At 34.3% G+C, this 16,394-nt stretch overlaps 1 protein-coding gene and 4 non-coding genes across 5 annotated transcripts; 4 read left to right on the top strand and 1 right to left on the bottom strand.

The window, feature by feature from the left end:
- Positions 1-5,852: 5,852 nt before the first annotated feature.
- LOC149392423 (Regulator of chromosome condensation (RCC1) family protein) lies at positions 5,853-9,861 on the bottom strand. The gene is made up of 16 exons (XM_089620277.1): positions 9,364-9,861; positions 9,178-9,239; positions 9,001-9,068; positions 8,734-8,855; positions 8,529-8,634; positions 8,388-8,439; positions 8,090-8,207; positions 7,948-7,978; positions 7,819-7,842; positions 7,610-7,734; positions 7,412-7,493; positions 7,168-7,290; positions 7,017-7,070; positions 6,849-6,918; positions 6,555-6,588; positions 5,853-6,474 (listed from the first exon to the last, which is right to left on the bottom strand). Exons 1-16 carry the CDS (start codon positions 9,551-9,553, stop codon positions 6,152-6,154), a joined length of 1,584 nt encoding a protein of 527 aa, XP_089476403.1. The 5' UTR covers positions 9,554-9,861; the 3' UTR covers positions 5,853-6,151.
- Positions 9,862-15,783: 5,922 nt separating this feature from the next.
- LOC149392422 (small nucleolar RNA snoR64a) lies at positions 15,784-15,861 on the top strand. The gene has a single exon (XR_016300400.1). It is a non-coding gene; the product is annotated as a small nucleolar RNA snoR64a (small nucleolar RNA).
- Positions 15,862-15,921: 60 nt separating this feature from the next.
- LOC149392421 (small nucleolar RNA snoR20a) lies at positions 15,922-15,996 on the top strand. Its single transcript, XR_016300405.1, has one exon. It is a non-coding gene; the product is annotated as a small nucleolar RNA snoR20a (small nucleolar RNA).
- An 83-nt stretch (positions 15,997-16,079) lies between these two features.
- LOC149392420 (small nucleolar RNA R38) lies at positions 16,080-16,161 on the top strand. Its single transcript, XR_016300424.1, has one exon. It is a non-coding gene; the product is annotated as a small nucleolar RNA R38 (small nucleolar RNA).
- Positions 16,162-16,231: 70 nt separating this feature from the next.
- On the top strand, positions 16,232-16,313 carry LOC149392419 (small nucleolar RNA R38). The gene has a single exon (XR_016300423.1). It is a non-coding gene; the product is annotated as a small nucleolar RNA R38 (small nucleolar RNA).
- Positions 16,314-16,394: the final 81 nt, after the last annotated feature.

Raw genomic sequence — 16,394 nt, 5'->3', positions numbered from 1 at the left:
CAACGTCGGATGGGCTCTAACATCACCTTGAATATCAACGTCTCCAGCTGCCACCGCTTCGATCTTTGCCGTTAAGCACCGTGTCTAAACATCGATCTCACTCCGTCTATCATCAAGTTTTGCTCGATCTGGACTGCCATATTTGAAATCGTACGAGATTATTAATGAGATTATTATCAGAGAGAGAGCATTTATGGATATACGCTGAAATAAACCTAGTAATTACAGAAGACAACTCAATGTTAAATGCATAATAATTAACATTCTTTTTTCAAAAAAATATAAAACTAACTTGTTTAGCACAAGGATTATTATATCTACACAAATTTCGAATTTAATTACCATGTCATCGATGTACCTAATTATTAAAAAAATCTTGAAACGTTGGCTACTTTGCTATCAACATTTGAGGTTGATTAGTCCGTGTAATTTTTCTTTTAATAATTTATTATATTTATTTAGGTTAGGACTAGACGTCGATAAACCTAGTTCCTTGATTTTTCTGGTTTATGTAAATTTGATTTATATTACATACAAATATTTATTATAAATATCTTATTATTATTTACATTATATATAAATAATTATTACTTACAAATATTAATATATATTTTAGCAAATACTAAACCTGATTTGGCTGATAGTTACAATTATTTTATAATAGTTTGAAAAACACTTATCTATTTTTTAAAACAACAACTTTTTTTCTAAAAGCAAATCTAAAAATAATTTTTTTAAAGCAAAGTTAAATCAAACACAGTCATTCTTAATCATTACGGAAACACGATAGACAAGTACTTTATAACATCGATTTTGGACCGATTTTAGTTCACTTTCGGATAAATTAAGTTTGAGTAATCTAATTTACGTTTTAGTTTTAGTCAATATATAATATAGTTGAACGTTGTAGTTTGAACTTTGAAATTGACTTCTATATAGCCAAAAGAAACGGTGTCTTGATGGAAACAATGGAGGACTGTCTGGTCTTTCTCTAACAAATAATTATCTCTCTAATCACCACTTAACAAACACATCTAATTTTGAGCAGCAAATCAACCCCATCCAATTGACATTCTCGGGACACGTAGAACCCCATATAGACTGCCACGTAGGATCACATGGAACGTGGCCTACAATAATAATATTTTAAAAAATACATAAAAGCTCATATTCGTCCAAAAAAATTATCCAAAAAAGTCTTTAATTTAGGTACGATCATTAGGTGGTAAATTATAATAATAGTATCATTCCGAAGGCAATAAAATTGGCACTCTCATTATTGTGGCCATTATTTAAAAAAAAAAAAAACCAGATTGCTAATCTTAGATCCGATTGGCAAGTGGGTGACATGAATCTGTCATGTGCGACCCAACTAATATACTCTTTATCACCACATTATGTATTGAATTTGATTGATGCTCTGTAATTTTCATTGCCTTCCAAACGACACGTCGTTAATCGCAAAGCCAAAGAATAAAGTCGTACGATATTGTATTTAATATGACGTGAGAAATTGAGAAGCACATAGGTTTAATTAAGTTTGTGGTCATAAATAAATGATCCGTCACTTATACATAATAAGTAATTAAAACAATACATACTCACTCGGAGTCAGACCACATGGAGTGTAATTAAATACTATTCAAAATGGAGCTAGAAAAAAGTAAACCATGCTACATCACAAGTTCACAACCGAGTGTACATTCTTGAGGATATTATAACGATTATGAGATACAATATATATATATATATATATATATATATATATATATATATATATATTTCTAATTTATAGTTTAGTAATTAAGAATATAGTTTAATGTTGGTTAATTTAAGTTACTATAATAACTTATTCAAGTTAGTTTGATGATTAATTTAATTTATTATTATACGTAAAGTTCTCGATTGTGAACACGAAGTTCAAAAGAATATAAAATATCAAGAGTATGTCTCGTGTTTAATCGAAATGTGAGATTTCTCCATTCGATTTTTATAAATATCAGACATATATCTTCAGTTTAATATAAATGACATATACTTCCCTTAAAAAAATGTTACATTATAAATATCACTATTTTCTTTTATTTTTTACAAAAAAATAATTTGAACTCCCCAAAATACCCTTAATAGAATTAATATTTATTTACTATTTTATTAATAAAAAATCAAAACTTCTCTTTATAAACAAAAATCCATAACTTTTTATAGAGACATTTTTTAATTTAATATTTTTTTTGTATATACAATAGAAAATAAAAAATTATTTCATTAAGGGTATTTTGGGGAGTTCATTTTTTTTTTTGTAAAAAATAAACGAAAATGGTGATATTTGTAAAATAACATTTTTTTAGGGGAGGTATATATCATTTATATTAAACTGAATGGATATGCATGATATTTCTAGAAATTGAAGTGATAAATGTCGTTTTTCCATTAAACACATGGTATACTGCTGATATTTTTCCTTTAATAAAAAAAAAATTCAGGGGAGATTAATTGTAATATAGACGTGGACTGTATTCTTATATTTGTATAATTAAACTAAGAATTTAATATTTATATAATTGATATATATATATATATATATATATATATATATATATATATATATATGTGTGTGTGTGTGTGTCTGTGTCTGTGTCTGTGTTGCTTGCATGGTCTTCTTCTTTGGTCCTTATCTATATATGTGTGTGTATATATATAAAAATATATATTTTCCTTGAAGGGTACACAATAATGTCACCTAATAACCATGATAAAAATAAATTATTTGTAATCCTTAGTCGACACTCGACACAGCAACAAATTGACAATTTTGTTGGCTTAACCCTTTTACGGGGTTTGCTTATCAAAACCAAGGCAAGAGACTAATCAAGCCATTATATATTTATATATATATGACCGTCCACCATATAAATAACTCTCTCTCTGCGGTGAAGGTTTGGTGGAGCCACGAGTCACATGGGAGAGACCTACTTGTGTTGTGAGCCCTCTATGGGATGTTGTGAAATGATTCAATGTTCTTTTCAAAGCCCTATGATTGATTCACCATTAATGTGAACCGTCTTAGTAGAACAATATATTCGATTTTTTGTCACGGTCATATTTTTTTTTCTAGGTTTCCATGTATAGGGGTATATAGGATGGTCATTGGCCTTAATATAACTCACATGTTTTGAGGCTGAATAGTCCGCTTAAATTGTATGGTCTTGGATCTCACGAATATCCTTCTCTCAGATGTTATATAGTATATATCACATGCATGTAAAAAGTAGAAAAATGACAAAATAAATGGTGGGGTGTCATGGAATGGAAGAACTTGTTCTTTAATTAATGTGGGATTATTTAGCTGGATTCTTATATATTTTACTACTCTATAATAAATAAAATATAAAAAAAAATTCATTAGCTAAACAGTCACATTTACAATTTGACATTGCTAAATAATCAACGTTTCGTAAATCTTAGATAATTAATCACTTTCATATATTTACAGACGTAAATTTTAAATAAATAGCAACTTTTATTTATTAGATCACGTCATCTTTATTGTTATTTATCGAAAATTTACGAAACGTTGGTTTTATAACAAAGTTGGTTATTTACCTAATTTTTTTTATACATAAATATATATGTATTGAACATGACCAAAACCATTTTTGGCTATGAATTCATTTAAAACTATAATGTATAATAATATGTCACGACAAATGCCATAATATTACCATGTGCTATGGGCCTTATTTGCCATTCAGTCAGGTACTTAATTCTGATAAATAACTTCTTAAAAAAAAAAAAAAAAAAAAAAAAAACTATCAGTTAAAGATCAACTGGCGTTTTCTTCTAGTGATTATTTGGTTTCGTCGAGTAACAATGCATGATAAAAGATTTCCAACTTCCACCATCACTTTTCAAGGGTGAGTCAAGAGTCATATTATGGTATTATTGTTGTCATTTATTCTAGTGCATATGGGGCCAGTTTTTGCTTAAATTATTCCATGAACCTTTTTTATTTTCGTTCATTATAATAGTTAATATATAACTTGGAAATTCCTAGAAGCTTTGTTTTGGAATTTGGTTTCAGTAACACGTTGAAAGCTGCCTCACACAGGTCACAACTTTTTTTTTTCTTCACTTTGGAAGCAAACATTAGTGCTATTATGGTCCCTACAGAGGAAGAGGAACACATACTAGTTCCAAGGCATAACGTGCATTTCAAGTTCAGATCAATTGGTTTTTATTTTTATTTTTTTTTATTTCAGGATCCTAAAACCCATGCACTCTTTCCACACATAGCCATTGCATTGACAAGTTTGTTTTGCTTCCACTTTTTATGGGAGGTGGCATATTTATGACTATAAATATGGGCAAATTTTACTTTTCTATATAAAAAGAGAACAAGTTTTATGACAATCTTGTCATAAGACAGAGGAAATTGTGACATGTTTACTTACAAAACACATAATTTTATGATAATATTGTCACAAAGTGATTATATATGTGTTCTTTTTTATATAGGAAAAAAGGAAGTTTGCCAAATCCATTTTCCACTTTTAAAAAAAAAAAAAAAAAAAAAAAAATAGTTTCCCATCCTTTGGGCATTTCAATCAACACTTTTTTTTCCTTATCAAATTATAATATTGGAGATTTACAAGAATAATTTGCTTGAATATAGTAATTCTAATAATATATCGTATTTTAATTTTTCAGGCATTTTCATAGGTACCATGTGTTTTTTAATTTTCGGAGAATTTTGTCCGTATTCGAAATGAAACGGAAAAAAAAAAGTGATATTTGCATCTTATGTCACAAATTGGCAATCCAATTGCAAATAAGTCACACGCAAAAATTTTAGAAAGTTTTAGAAGAAGATGAAGTGATTTTTAATGAGGTATTGTAAAAATTCAGAAGACATGAAGTAATTAATAAAAAGATTAAATGATGAAAGAGAGTAATTTGAAATTTGCACATGTGACACGAATGTAAATATGTGACACAAATGCAATTTTGACAACTTTGTGACACAAATGCAAAAACCCGACGAATTTGTGACATTGACGCAAATTTCCCAAAAAAAATGAACTGAACTCGAGGTAATACTTCGTTTTAAGAGAAATTTTCGTAAATACATCACTTCTCTTTTTTATAACACCTCATTTAATTCCGAAAATATCTTATTTTTCACATTTTTTTTCCTTGTTGTTTACAATTTATCTGAGCATACAATCTTTTTCCCCGTTTCATAATGGAAAAATGATCTAAAATCATATATAAAAAAAATTGGTATTTATACTCTGAATATTCGAAGTATTTACAGAACCATTATCTTTAAATAAGTTATTTGTGATATTTCCTTAAAAACTGTAAAGAAAAAAGTACGGTAAAAAAAATGTATTCTTGAAATATAAATAGCTAACTTCTTAGGAAATTAAGTTTGAAAATAAGATTCTGGGGTATAAGATCAAACTAAAAGGCAATAATAATAATAAAATAAAATATAAAATAAAAAAGAATAAGCAAATGGTATGTACTCTCTTAGTTGTACAAATCTACCCTCTTTTTTTAATCTAAACGACCGGCTCAAATAATTTAGCCATAAAGAACATAATAATAAATTCTGGAGGGTAAACAAAAAGACAAGGAATAAAAGAAAATGGCTAAAAAGTACAACACCAGTCAAAAACACTTGTATCATTTTTCCCTGCTGTCAGGTTTCTCTCCGTCTCTCTCCAATCGACAGTGTTACAGTGAATGATATTGACGATTCTCATGCATAACATGGCAAATCTCCCACTCTTGGTTTTAAAGTTTGACTATGCATATGAAACGTAGAGCTGCTACAAATCAGATCATAAGATAAAAATTGCTCATTTCCACTAAAAAATAAAAACTTTGGTACGAATCTAAGAAAACAAAAACACACATATTAGTGATCAAAGTTAGAATCGGACCGACTCGGTTAATACCATAAAAAAAAAAAAAAAAAAAAAAAAAACTCGGTCAAATAGTGTAGTTTCCCGAAACAATATACGAATCATCACACCGGCCCGGCAACGATTAACGAAGGAAATAAAAACTTACTTCTTCTTCTTCTTCTCTACAACGAGAGAAAAATAAAATAAAATATTCCCGAATTTGACCTCGCGGCTATTTAAGCCTTGCGAGGCCTACCTCGTTTTCCCGAGCTCGTCTTGGGCGGCGGCTGTGGAGCTTTGTTAGCCGAAGGAGGACGGCCGCGGCCGCGTTTCACCCCGCTAGGAGGAGGGGCAGTTTGCGTCTTTTTCCCTTTCTTGTTACCAGCCTTCCCATTGGCCGTCCCGTCGCTGTCACTGTTTTCCTCGTCGTCCTCGTCAGCATCGTCTTCTTCGGAATCTGAATCGTTCTTTGGCTTCCTCTTCTTCGAAGCGTCGGAGGCTTTGCCGGCTCCTTTCTTCGGAGCTTTCTTTGCTGGGGCTTCGGCTTCGGCTTCACCGCCTACAAAATGGCACGATAAAGAATTAAATTTAAAAAAAAAAAAAAAAAAAAATTGGTGTCATAATGCGAAGAATACATACCTTCACCAAGAGGTTTTCCATCATGTACATCGAGCTGCCATAATGCGAAGAAAGGGAAGTGTTTAAAAGGTAAGAAGAAAAAGAAATGGAATATAAAAAAAAATGAAAGACTAGATTAACTGGGACTTGCTTATCAAGGTTGTAATTTAAACTACACAGAAAAGCAAAACCAAATCTTTAAACCTCAGGAACAGACCAAAAGTTTCAAGACATTACGGTAGAAGACTGATATACTTACATTAAAGTGAATTCATTTATAAAACCAAATGTAATTTGTGTTTCTGAAAGACTTGCCTGTTCGAGACGATCGGCAATATCCGTTCGATCGACAATGACCATGGAATGTCCCAAACCACAGGCAACACTGCAGGAAAACATACATTCACTTCGTGTCTCAGACGAAAAACAGGGAATCGTTAAAGAGGTACAAAAAGCTATGAATCCAAATCTCATTATATTTACCCGATAACATGCACGCCGTCGAGAATATCCACCTTCTTGGGCACCGCAGAGGACCTAAAGTGAGGAACAAGAACAACCAACCAACAAAGAAACGCGATCACTAAATCAAGAGGTAGATCTGTTTTCTTTCTACTCAAAAATCAAAACATACTTCTGGCCAAGTGGACCGTATCCCAGCTCTCCATACTCGGCACGACCCCAACTTATGCAGGAATTATCGGCACCAACAAAGTGGTGCAGATTACCCGAGTCCATGCAGCGTAAATTCCAGCCACTGAGAAGAATACAGAAAAAAGAAATTGGTCTATAAAAAAAATAATGCATTTCCAAAGCGCAGAATTCCATCGACAAGAAGCAAAATGGGTGCAGTTCAAAAGAGGGAATAGTATGAGAACCTCAAATCCATGAGAGGCTTGGGATACATCCAATCATCGCCGGTACTCTTGATTTTGCCCCACATATACAGTTGTCCTCCGCCTGAGAAACAACAGTTGAATCAAAACCATGCTCTTGATTTGGGCTTGCAGCTACGAAACTGACTACAAAATTACGAATGTGTCCTTTGCAAGAGTAAAGATAGCACGACCACACACCTGCGGTACATGAAGAATTAACAGCACCGGCCGAAATGACTGCATCGGGAGGCAGGAGATTTTGTCTCTGAAAAACGTCGACACGACGAGGAGAAAATTCATCTTTCTGCTCCCTGTGCCCGAGCCTGAAAAATACAATAATGACAGTAAACAGATGTGTGAGACGAAGAAGAAAAAAAACCTTCTAAGAAGAGTTCAAAGTTACCAACCTTCCATATCCACCGAATCCCCACCTGTATAACAGCAAACAAGGTATTCATTATCTCACATACAGACACAAACATCAGCTGAATACATACAAAGAAACGTGCCAGTGAGGACATATAAGACGGACTTACGTGTAGACATAACCATTTGAATCCACTGCCACTGGATTCGTTAAAAAAAAAAAAAAAAAAATGTAAGGAAGCTTTCAAAAACAGTGAGTATCATGAACTAGGTATTACAAAATGAACAAAAAGAAGAAGAAAAAGTTCAAACCCGTATGGTTCGTTCCACATGCAACTTTGACAATGGTTTCCCCAGAAAGTGACGCTATTGCTTTGGGGCGTGGCTGGGCTTCATAAGCAAGTCTCACCGAGCTGTCTTTAGTGTTATACTACACAAACACCCAAGGTTATGTCAAGCCTCGATAATAATTACGACAGCACAAAGAGTGAATAGTGTTAAATAATGTGCTGCATAAGCCATCGTCATATAGCGTTAAAATTTTTTTATACCATTCAACAACTGATCACGAGAAGAAGAAAAAAAAAATAGCCATTATTATTCGGAATACCTCATTATCAGTCCCATGTCCAAGTTGCCCATACTGTGGAAGCCCGGCAGTTCTGAGAAACAGGAACGACTAAGTTACGAATCGGAATTACCATGACCAATAAACCCATAGATCACAAAACCTATACATAACAAGACATACAATATTGAAGCTCCCTCGACAGAAGATAACCAAGTGGTGAAGTCACCACCACAAACAGCATATTTTACATCAGAGACAAGACAACGAACGGGTGAGGACTCAACCTCTACATCGATGCACAAAACAAAACAATGTTATTATGCTTACATACACACATAACAGAACCTTAATTCTGAGATCCAAAAACTAAAATCTATATACGTACCAGTTTTTGCGGAACCTGTACCGAGTTGCCCGTGTTTGTTCCAACCGAAAGATAGGGACTGACCATCCTCGGTCACCACAACCGTGTGGCTCCTTCCAGCTCCAGCACTAATAACTTTGTACCTACACACCGCCACATTGTTCAAAATTACGCCAAAACAAATCAGTTTTCGTAAACTTTATACAGAATAAAATTAACTCTTCATTTTTTTTTCAAATCCCGATCCATTATCCGAAATTTCGACGACTAAGCTAAAAAGAAACTTACTTTGACAGCTCAGAGACCACAGTTGGCCTATCGCGCTGAATGGTATCGCCGTGTCCCAGCTGTCCTTTCTGCTCACATTTTCTTTTTAAGTTAAGAATAACACCATACATACATACATACATTCAAAAATAAAAAACAGAAAAGTGATCATCTATAACCTAGCAGAAAAAGGCAAACCTCATTGCGTCCCCAGGTATAGCAACGACCTTCCATATCCAAAGCCACGCAATGACAGGACGCTTCGCAACAAACACAATCTCAGTCAGTGCATCAGAAACTAAAACTAAAACCTATCAGTCTCTGCTTTGTATCTGTAGATCCTGTACATCTCAAAACAGTGAAGAAAAAAAACAAAATCCGTACCACAACCAGAGGCAACGAAGCGAATATTGATGCCGACGAGTGGTCGGAGACGAGTCGGAGAGACCAAATTTCCCTCCATTCCGCCCTTGCGCCGGCCAATCATGTCCCATGACGTGGCGCCACAGAACAGAAGCTCTCCGCCTTTCTCCTCCTCAGTTTCCTTCTTCTCCATGTCTTCGACCACAGACATTCTCAAGCCAAAAATCGAAGAAAAGACAAAGAAGCTTTTTTAAATTATTTTATCGGAAAATGACTCGATCGGACGGCTCGAGAGAGAGGTGCGGTTTCAACGGCTACTTTTAGAATTCAAAAATAGACCGGGCCGAGTGAAGATTTGGCGGGAAAGGAAATCAACGGCTAGTGGATGAAGATCGCAGAGGGAAATGGAGGAGGGGATTAGGGTTTTGAGGTCGAGCAGGAGAGAAGATAAGAAAAAAAAACCCAAACCCTAATTTGCAATGAGAAGAAGATAGATAAAGGAAAAATAAAATGGAAAAAAACAATAAAAGAAGGATATTAAATTAGGAAAGAAAGTGAAAAGGCGAGAGAGAGAGAAAGAGAGAGTGTGATGATTTGGGAATTCCGAGATTACGGGTTTAATAATTAATAAAAGCAAATTCCAATTGCTTGAGAGATATGGAAAATTTGAAAGAAAAAAAAAAAGTTAAACAATTCGGAGAAAAGAGCGGCGAATTTGGATAATTTAACATAAAGTGTAACTTTCAGTTCAACAAAAAATATAATTGTAATTTTACCACTTTTTTTTCCGAATGCATCTTATTCTCCAGTCAATATTTTCGTTTTCTTTTTTTGTTGTAAATCAAAGTAGCAGTGTTTTTTTTTTTTTTAAGTAAAAAAAGTAATGGATAAATGCGTTAAGTTGAGTCGTTGAGCGGTTTCCAAGTATAGATAGAATGATAGATACGTTAGAAAAGACTTTATTGTTGTTTGAATAAATGATATTTTTGTCCTTGAACCAAAAATTGAAATACCGGGGTTACCGAAAGAAAACAGTTTGGTATGCCGGTTTTTAGCACTTACCGGTAGTGGTACGAACAAAACGGTTAGATATCGAGAAAATCGCCGGTAACCGAAATAAAACCGGATCGGTTACCGAAACCTCGAAAACCAGGTCAATTTAAAAAAAAAAAAAAATGGGCCAATTTTTTAAATTTAAAAAAAATTCAGCCAATGATCGTGGGCCGACCTTTGAAAATTTTGAAATTTTAAGCTCATGATCATGGGTGTTAAATAATAGAGGGTTGATTGCTCCAATAGGTATATTGAAGTGCAAAACGTGATGTATTGTAATGAAAATATTGTAGACTATTTATATCTTTATCATATGTTTAAACAAAATTATATAATGATGTGTTCACTAGATACCCCTCGGTAAATCCGATATTTTTCGGTAAACCACGTCGGTAACGGTAACTTCATCAGTATAGTTTACCCTTACCCTCACTGGATACCGCGGTAAACCATTGGTATCTCCTGGTAACCCAGCAAAATATGAGTCCCGGTACGGTATCGATAACGGTATTTCAATCATTGCCTTGAACTACCACTCTTCTAACAATATGTCTCTCGTAATATAAAAACTCAATCTTTACCCTTCAATATCATAGTTTGAGTCATTATAGTCATTCTGTCTATTTTAAGCTCATTCTGTCAGTTTACTATGCACGCTTTTGTCACGTGACTCCTTAAATGAATAAAAATGATTGAAATACCAATATAATTGTTTTTTTAAACATTGAAAAGCTTCTGTTTATCATACACGCACGCACATATACATATATATACACGCATACGTATACATATATAAAATATAAATCACACAAACATGCATATCAATGAAAGAAGGGAAAAAAATAGAGAAATTCCTCATTTTGCCACCAATTTCATAACATTTTCTCATTTTTCACCAAAAAACTAATTTAGCCCAAAATACCACCACTACAATGTTGACACCTATGTCAACAATGTTGACATGTATTTAACTATGTCAACAATGTTGACATCTAATAGTGAAGGGCAAAAATAGATGTCAACAGTATTGACATAGATGATGGCATTTTGGGCCAAATTAGTTTTTTGGTGGAAAGTGGGAAAATGTTGTAAAATTAGTGGCAAATTGAGCAATTTCTCAAAAAAAATATGAATATGGTTGCAGAGGAAGCTTCGAGCTCTACTTGATCCACCTGAGCGAAACTGTGTTTAAGAAGCTCGTGGAAAGCGGGTCCGCCGATCGGACCAATCACCCGTGGTTCAACCCCGACTCGAAGAGACTGGTCTTCACCACATATCGAACACGCATCACTACCAGAGCTTGAATACCAAAAACCCAAATTCTTTTTATACTAATTTTTCCCGCGGAGGTGGTTTGGGGCTCCGGAGAGTGATGAATGAGATTATGGATTTGAAGATATATTGGGGCTTCCGGCAAATTATGAAATTGTACAACGATTGTTGGTGCTTAGTTCGAACTTCGATTTCAGAATATGAAACTGTTCGAATTCATCGAGCTTTTGTGTGCAAGTATGTTTTTCTCCATCTTTTTTTTTTGCAGTCATATGTGTATATAACATAACAACAAAAAGGGGGATAGAAAAATCGAGATGCATGTGACTGGGTTCGACGTTGGGAACGAGAATTACGTCATCGCCGTGGTGAAGCAGAGAGGAATCGACGTCCTTTTAGAACAACGAGTCGAAACGAGAAACATCGTATGTGGTGTGCTTCGGCGAGAAGCATCAGTTTTTGGCTTCCGCTGGAGCAGCCTTGACGATGATGAACCCCAAGACGACGGTGACTCAGGTGAAAAGGCTGATCGGAAGGAGATTCTCCGACCCCGAAGCCTGATCGTAGCTCGATCGCCTTCCCTTCGAGACCTCGAGTCCGCCTCCGACGAAGGAATCTTGATCCATATCAGGTCAGCCCCGCCCAGGACACTACGATGCTCTTTGCTCATCTGGACCACCTCCACGAGGCCGACGAAGCTGAGACGGAGCTCCAGGAAGCCGACGAAGAGCTCGAATCGGCCATGGAAGCTACCATGGACGAGTTATGCCGATTAATTTGAGGTTTAATTTTTAGTGTGGGATGTGAACTGAAATGAATGAACGGAGAGATATAAGAGAAATAGATATGACTTCTTTTCAATTTTTATCTTAGTTTATTTTTATTTAGATGGGAATTGAAAGAATACATACAATATTTTATTTGACAATCACATGACCACTTAACTAACGGTGTGTGATAAATTGTCAACAGAAGGAGCGTAATGGCATAAAAAATGATATCGAGGGGTAAACAAGATTATATTACGAGGGACACGTTGTAACAAGGGCTATAATTCAGGGGGAATTTATGTAATTAATTCTAGTTGTTTTTAATCTTATTTTTCTCAAACATGTTTTTAATTTGTTTCAAGTTCCAAACTTCCAATAACCTTGTATGACTATTTTTATGTTTTTTCTAGTGTAATTATGTAAAAAAAAAAAAAAAAAAAACCCCTACTTTCATATGCTAAGAATACCTATAACTCAAAAATAAAACTTTATTTTTTTGTCAAAAAACCATATCCGCATTAACCATTTAAGTGGTCTCACTTACGTAGAGAATTATCACGAATAATCCAAAACAATACCAAAGAATGCGCGCTCTCCTTTTAAGGTTTCTCTGAAGAGAACTCCCATCCGCCACGAAAAAAAACCCTAGAGTTTCTCAACGCAAGCGGCGGCCGCCGCCGCCCCTTTGGACTTCGGATGTCGCTACGGCGGTGAGTTTCGACTTGGAGGGAGCCCTCTCTTTCTAACATTTTTCTTATTTTTTATTGATTTATTTTCAGTTCTTGAATAATATAGTGGTCTTCACCATTGTCGTTGTCGTTATTAAATTACAAAAAAAGAGTTTTTTTTTATTGAAGACATCAATCCGTTGTCGCAATCGGTGGGTGTTTCATTCTCCGACAGGCCTGAAAGTTTAGTCCACAAACGCTCCATTTGTGTGGTCTTGGTGGTCGGTGATGATGGAAACTTCGGATTGCAGGATGGCGCATGGCGGAGGGTCAGGTCGGCTGGTTTGCTCGGTGGTGGTCTCCTTTTTGGTGCGAGAATTTTTGCTTTCTTCTCTTCGATATTTTGAGGGTTTTTTGCTGTTTGTTTTATTTTATCCCTCTTTTTAGTCTGCTGAATAATTTCATTTGTGATGATTTGTTTCAGGATTTGATTTTGATGGGAGACAGATTAGTTGACATCCCCAGTCCCGTTATGAGGTTCCTGTTATATGTTCATTTATACATGCTGGATATTCATTATCTTCATGGTCATCAGACCTCGGTTTAGTGAATCTTTCCACCAACTATATGGGTATGTTGAAAGAGGCATATGAGTGCTTGAATGTCAATGTGCTATTCGGTTTTTCCCTTGTCGGAAACGTGCACAAGATGAGTGATTATCTATAACTAGTGTTAGATTCATTTCGACTTAGGTCTTTGGTATGCTATGTAAGTTGTTTTTCTCCCATAATCAAAAGTATTTTACCTTATATCTAATGATAGCCCCGTGCTTTAAAAAAAAAACCAGCAAAATAATCCCTTTTATTTATTTATTATTATTAACTTTTGGCAGATATATGTAATTCTTTGTCTTGTTTGTTGTGTTGTTCAATTCATTACATTTTATTTTTTTAGTTCATTGTTTTTTTATTTATTTTGTATTTTTATGGTTGGATAGTTTCTCGGGCATATTGAAATTTGCATAAATATGTTTAAAAATACTTTATCTTAATTGTACAATTTAGTTATTATATATATATAAATACAAATTAACCCTTATTTAGTTATTATTTATTTTTACATTTCTACTAAAATACAAATTATTACAATAAGTCATCATTCTCCAACAAACTAACACTTATATATAATGAATTAACCCACTTGAAACATTATATATGTGATATAATGTTTGTTGAATTTGAATAAAATAACCACGTTGATTTAGTCATTATAATAACCAATTTAAAATAATAATGCTTGGAGAAAAAATTGAATTCATTAGAATTAAAGGTAACATCGTCTCTTTTTATAGTCGTTATTAAAAAATTGATGTTCTTCAATATTTGCGATGAATTATAATTAATTTTGCGCATGTTCGGTGGAGTTCATCGAAAATTATCAAATATTATCATTATCGTTGTAAGAGTGAGAAAGAAGAATTATAAAAGTGAAAATAATAGTTTGGAAAAGTATCAATGGTAATTACAGTAATATCATAATTATGATTAAAAGAACAAAACATCGGGCAACCCTCTCCAAGTTTCACGGTGATAACATGCCGTGAACATCTCAAGCACATTTATTTGACATTAATGAAACAAACACTAAGGGCATGTTTTACTGTTAACTCAAACAGTTTTCAGTTTTTTTCTTTTCAGTTTTTTTGTAATTGCATTGTAATAATAAGATTTTGTAATTGCATTAAAATAACTATTTGGTACAAATTTCTAATTTTTTTTTTAACATCAATCAACAAGTAAGACAACAAATAAATCTGAATAAAAAATGTGAAAAAGAGAGAGGAAGAGGCTGTGGAGGGCGGTGACCGAGTGGGGGAGCGACGGTGGTATCGCCGGAGAGAAGTGCGGCGGTGATATCGACGGTGGTACGGACGGAGTCCGGTATGGCGGCGGAAGTGGGTCCTGACGTCGGAGCAGAATTTCTCGACGAGCTCCTCGTCCTGCTTCTGCTTCGCCGTGAACTTCGTTCGGAACTGCTTCTTCGCCGACGCTGACAACGAGTACGGCATCTGTGATCAGTGACGGATCTAGGTGGGGGCCAGGGTGGGCCAATGCCCCCCCTCAATTTTTGAAAATTATTTTTTTAACCCCAAATTTTTATATTTTTTATAATTTTACCCCTAAATTTTACTAATAATTATGTTTTTTTACTCAAATTTGTAAGTTTTTTTTCAATAATGCCCCTCCTAAAAAATATTTCTCAAATTTGCCCCCCCCTTGATTGAAATCCTGGATCCGTCACTGTCTGTGATGGCGGCGCCGAGTTATTGTTTGCCGTCGCGTTCTATGCGCACGTGTCATTTGGTGGGTTAGTATCTCCATGGATGGGCCAAATTGTTGGCCCATTTATATTATTACCGATTGGCCCAATCGGTATTTCAGCGCAGCGGGTACTCGCATCTTAATTCAAACAGATCGTAGCCGTCCGATCAACGCTTCGTTCCTCCATAAAACCCTAACCAACCTCACCTCTTCATAAACCACTAACCCCTGTATCGAATCCCAATCTCTCATCAGCGTCTCAAAATTTAAGTTTCGCTCTTCAAATACTATGTTTTATTATATTATATAGATTTTCAGAACAATCGGAAGCAATTTGATTTTACTGTTTCCAAATGATGAATCTTCGAATTAGTTGAATGCTCAGATTACGTATTTGGGTGTTTTGATTCACTATCATATAGGAAGATCTGATGCATCTTTCTTCTCTTTTATACAATCGTTTTTCATAAGTTATTTTGAAATTGTTTTTTTTTTGCCTGTGATGCATATCATATATGGTTGACTGAATTCATTAATGTCGAAATCATATGAACTAGGACGGTCTGAGGCTTCCTTTTAACTTTCCCTTTCTTTCTGTTTTTTTATTTAGAATCCTTTTTCGAAACTGTTTTGAAACATAATTTGAAAGGATGATTTGCGAATGATGATATTTCATATTACACAGTTATCCCTGTCTGATTGTACAGTGCTGAGAATTTGTGATCTGATGCTTCGTCTCAATTATTTTTTCCTGCTGTTTTCGTAAAATATTTTTTCGAAACAATTTTGAAATTCAATTTGAAAAGGCTGCGAATGATGATATTTATTATTACACAGTTATCCCTGTCTGACTGCACAGTGCTGAGAATTTGTGATCTGACCCGGCCTTTTCCTTTTTCAATCTTCATTTCTTATGTTTTAGAAACGTTTCCTTTTCTTTCTTTAGCTATTTTTCAGCAAAACATGTT

Source organism: Urtica dioica, chromosome 7 (assembly GCF_054948205.1).
Source record: "Urtica dioica subsp. dioica isolate 48M chromosome 7, U.dioica_male_clone48M_v1_H2, whole genome shotgun sequence".
Lineage (NCBI taxonomy): Eukaryota > Viridiplantae > Streptophyta > Magnoliopsida > Rosales > Urticaceae > Urtica > Urtica dioica.
This window is presented reverse-complemented; position numbering and strand designations above follow the sequence as displayed.

What these genes read in the sequence shown, in the direction of transcription:
- LOC149392423 (XM_089620277.1), bottom strand. Translation starts at nt 9,553, where the DNA reads ATGTCTGTGGTCGAAGACATGGAGAAGAAGGAAACTGAGGAGGAGAAA. An exon ending in ATACCTGGGGACGCAATGAG is followed by an intron (nt 9,069 to 9,177) that starts GTTTGCCTTTTT and finishes AAATGTGAGCAG; the next exon opens with AAAGGACAGCTGGGACACGG. An exon ending in GTCGAGGGAGCTTCAATATT is followed by an intron (nt 8,440 to 8,528) that starts GTATGTCTTGTT and finishes CCTGTTTCTCAG; the next exon opens with AACTGCCGGGCTTCCACAGT.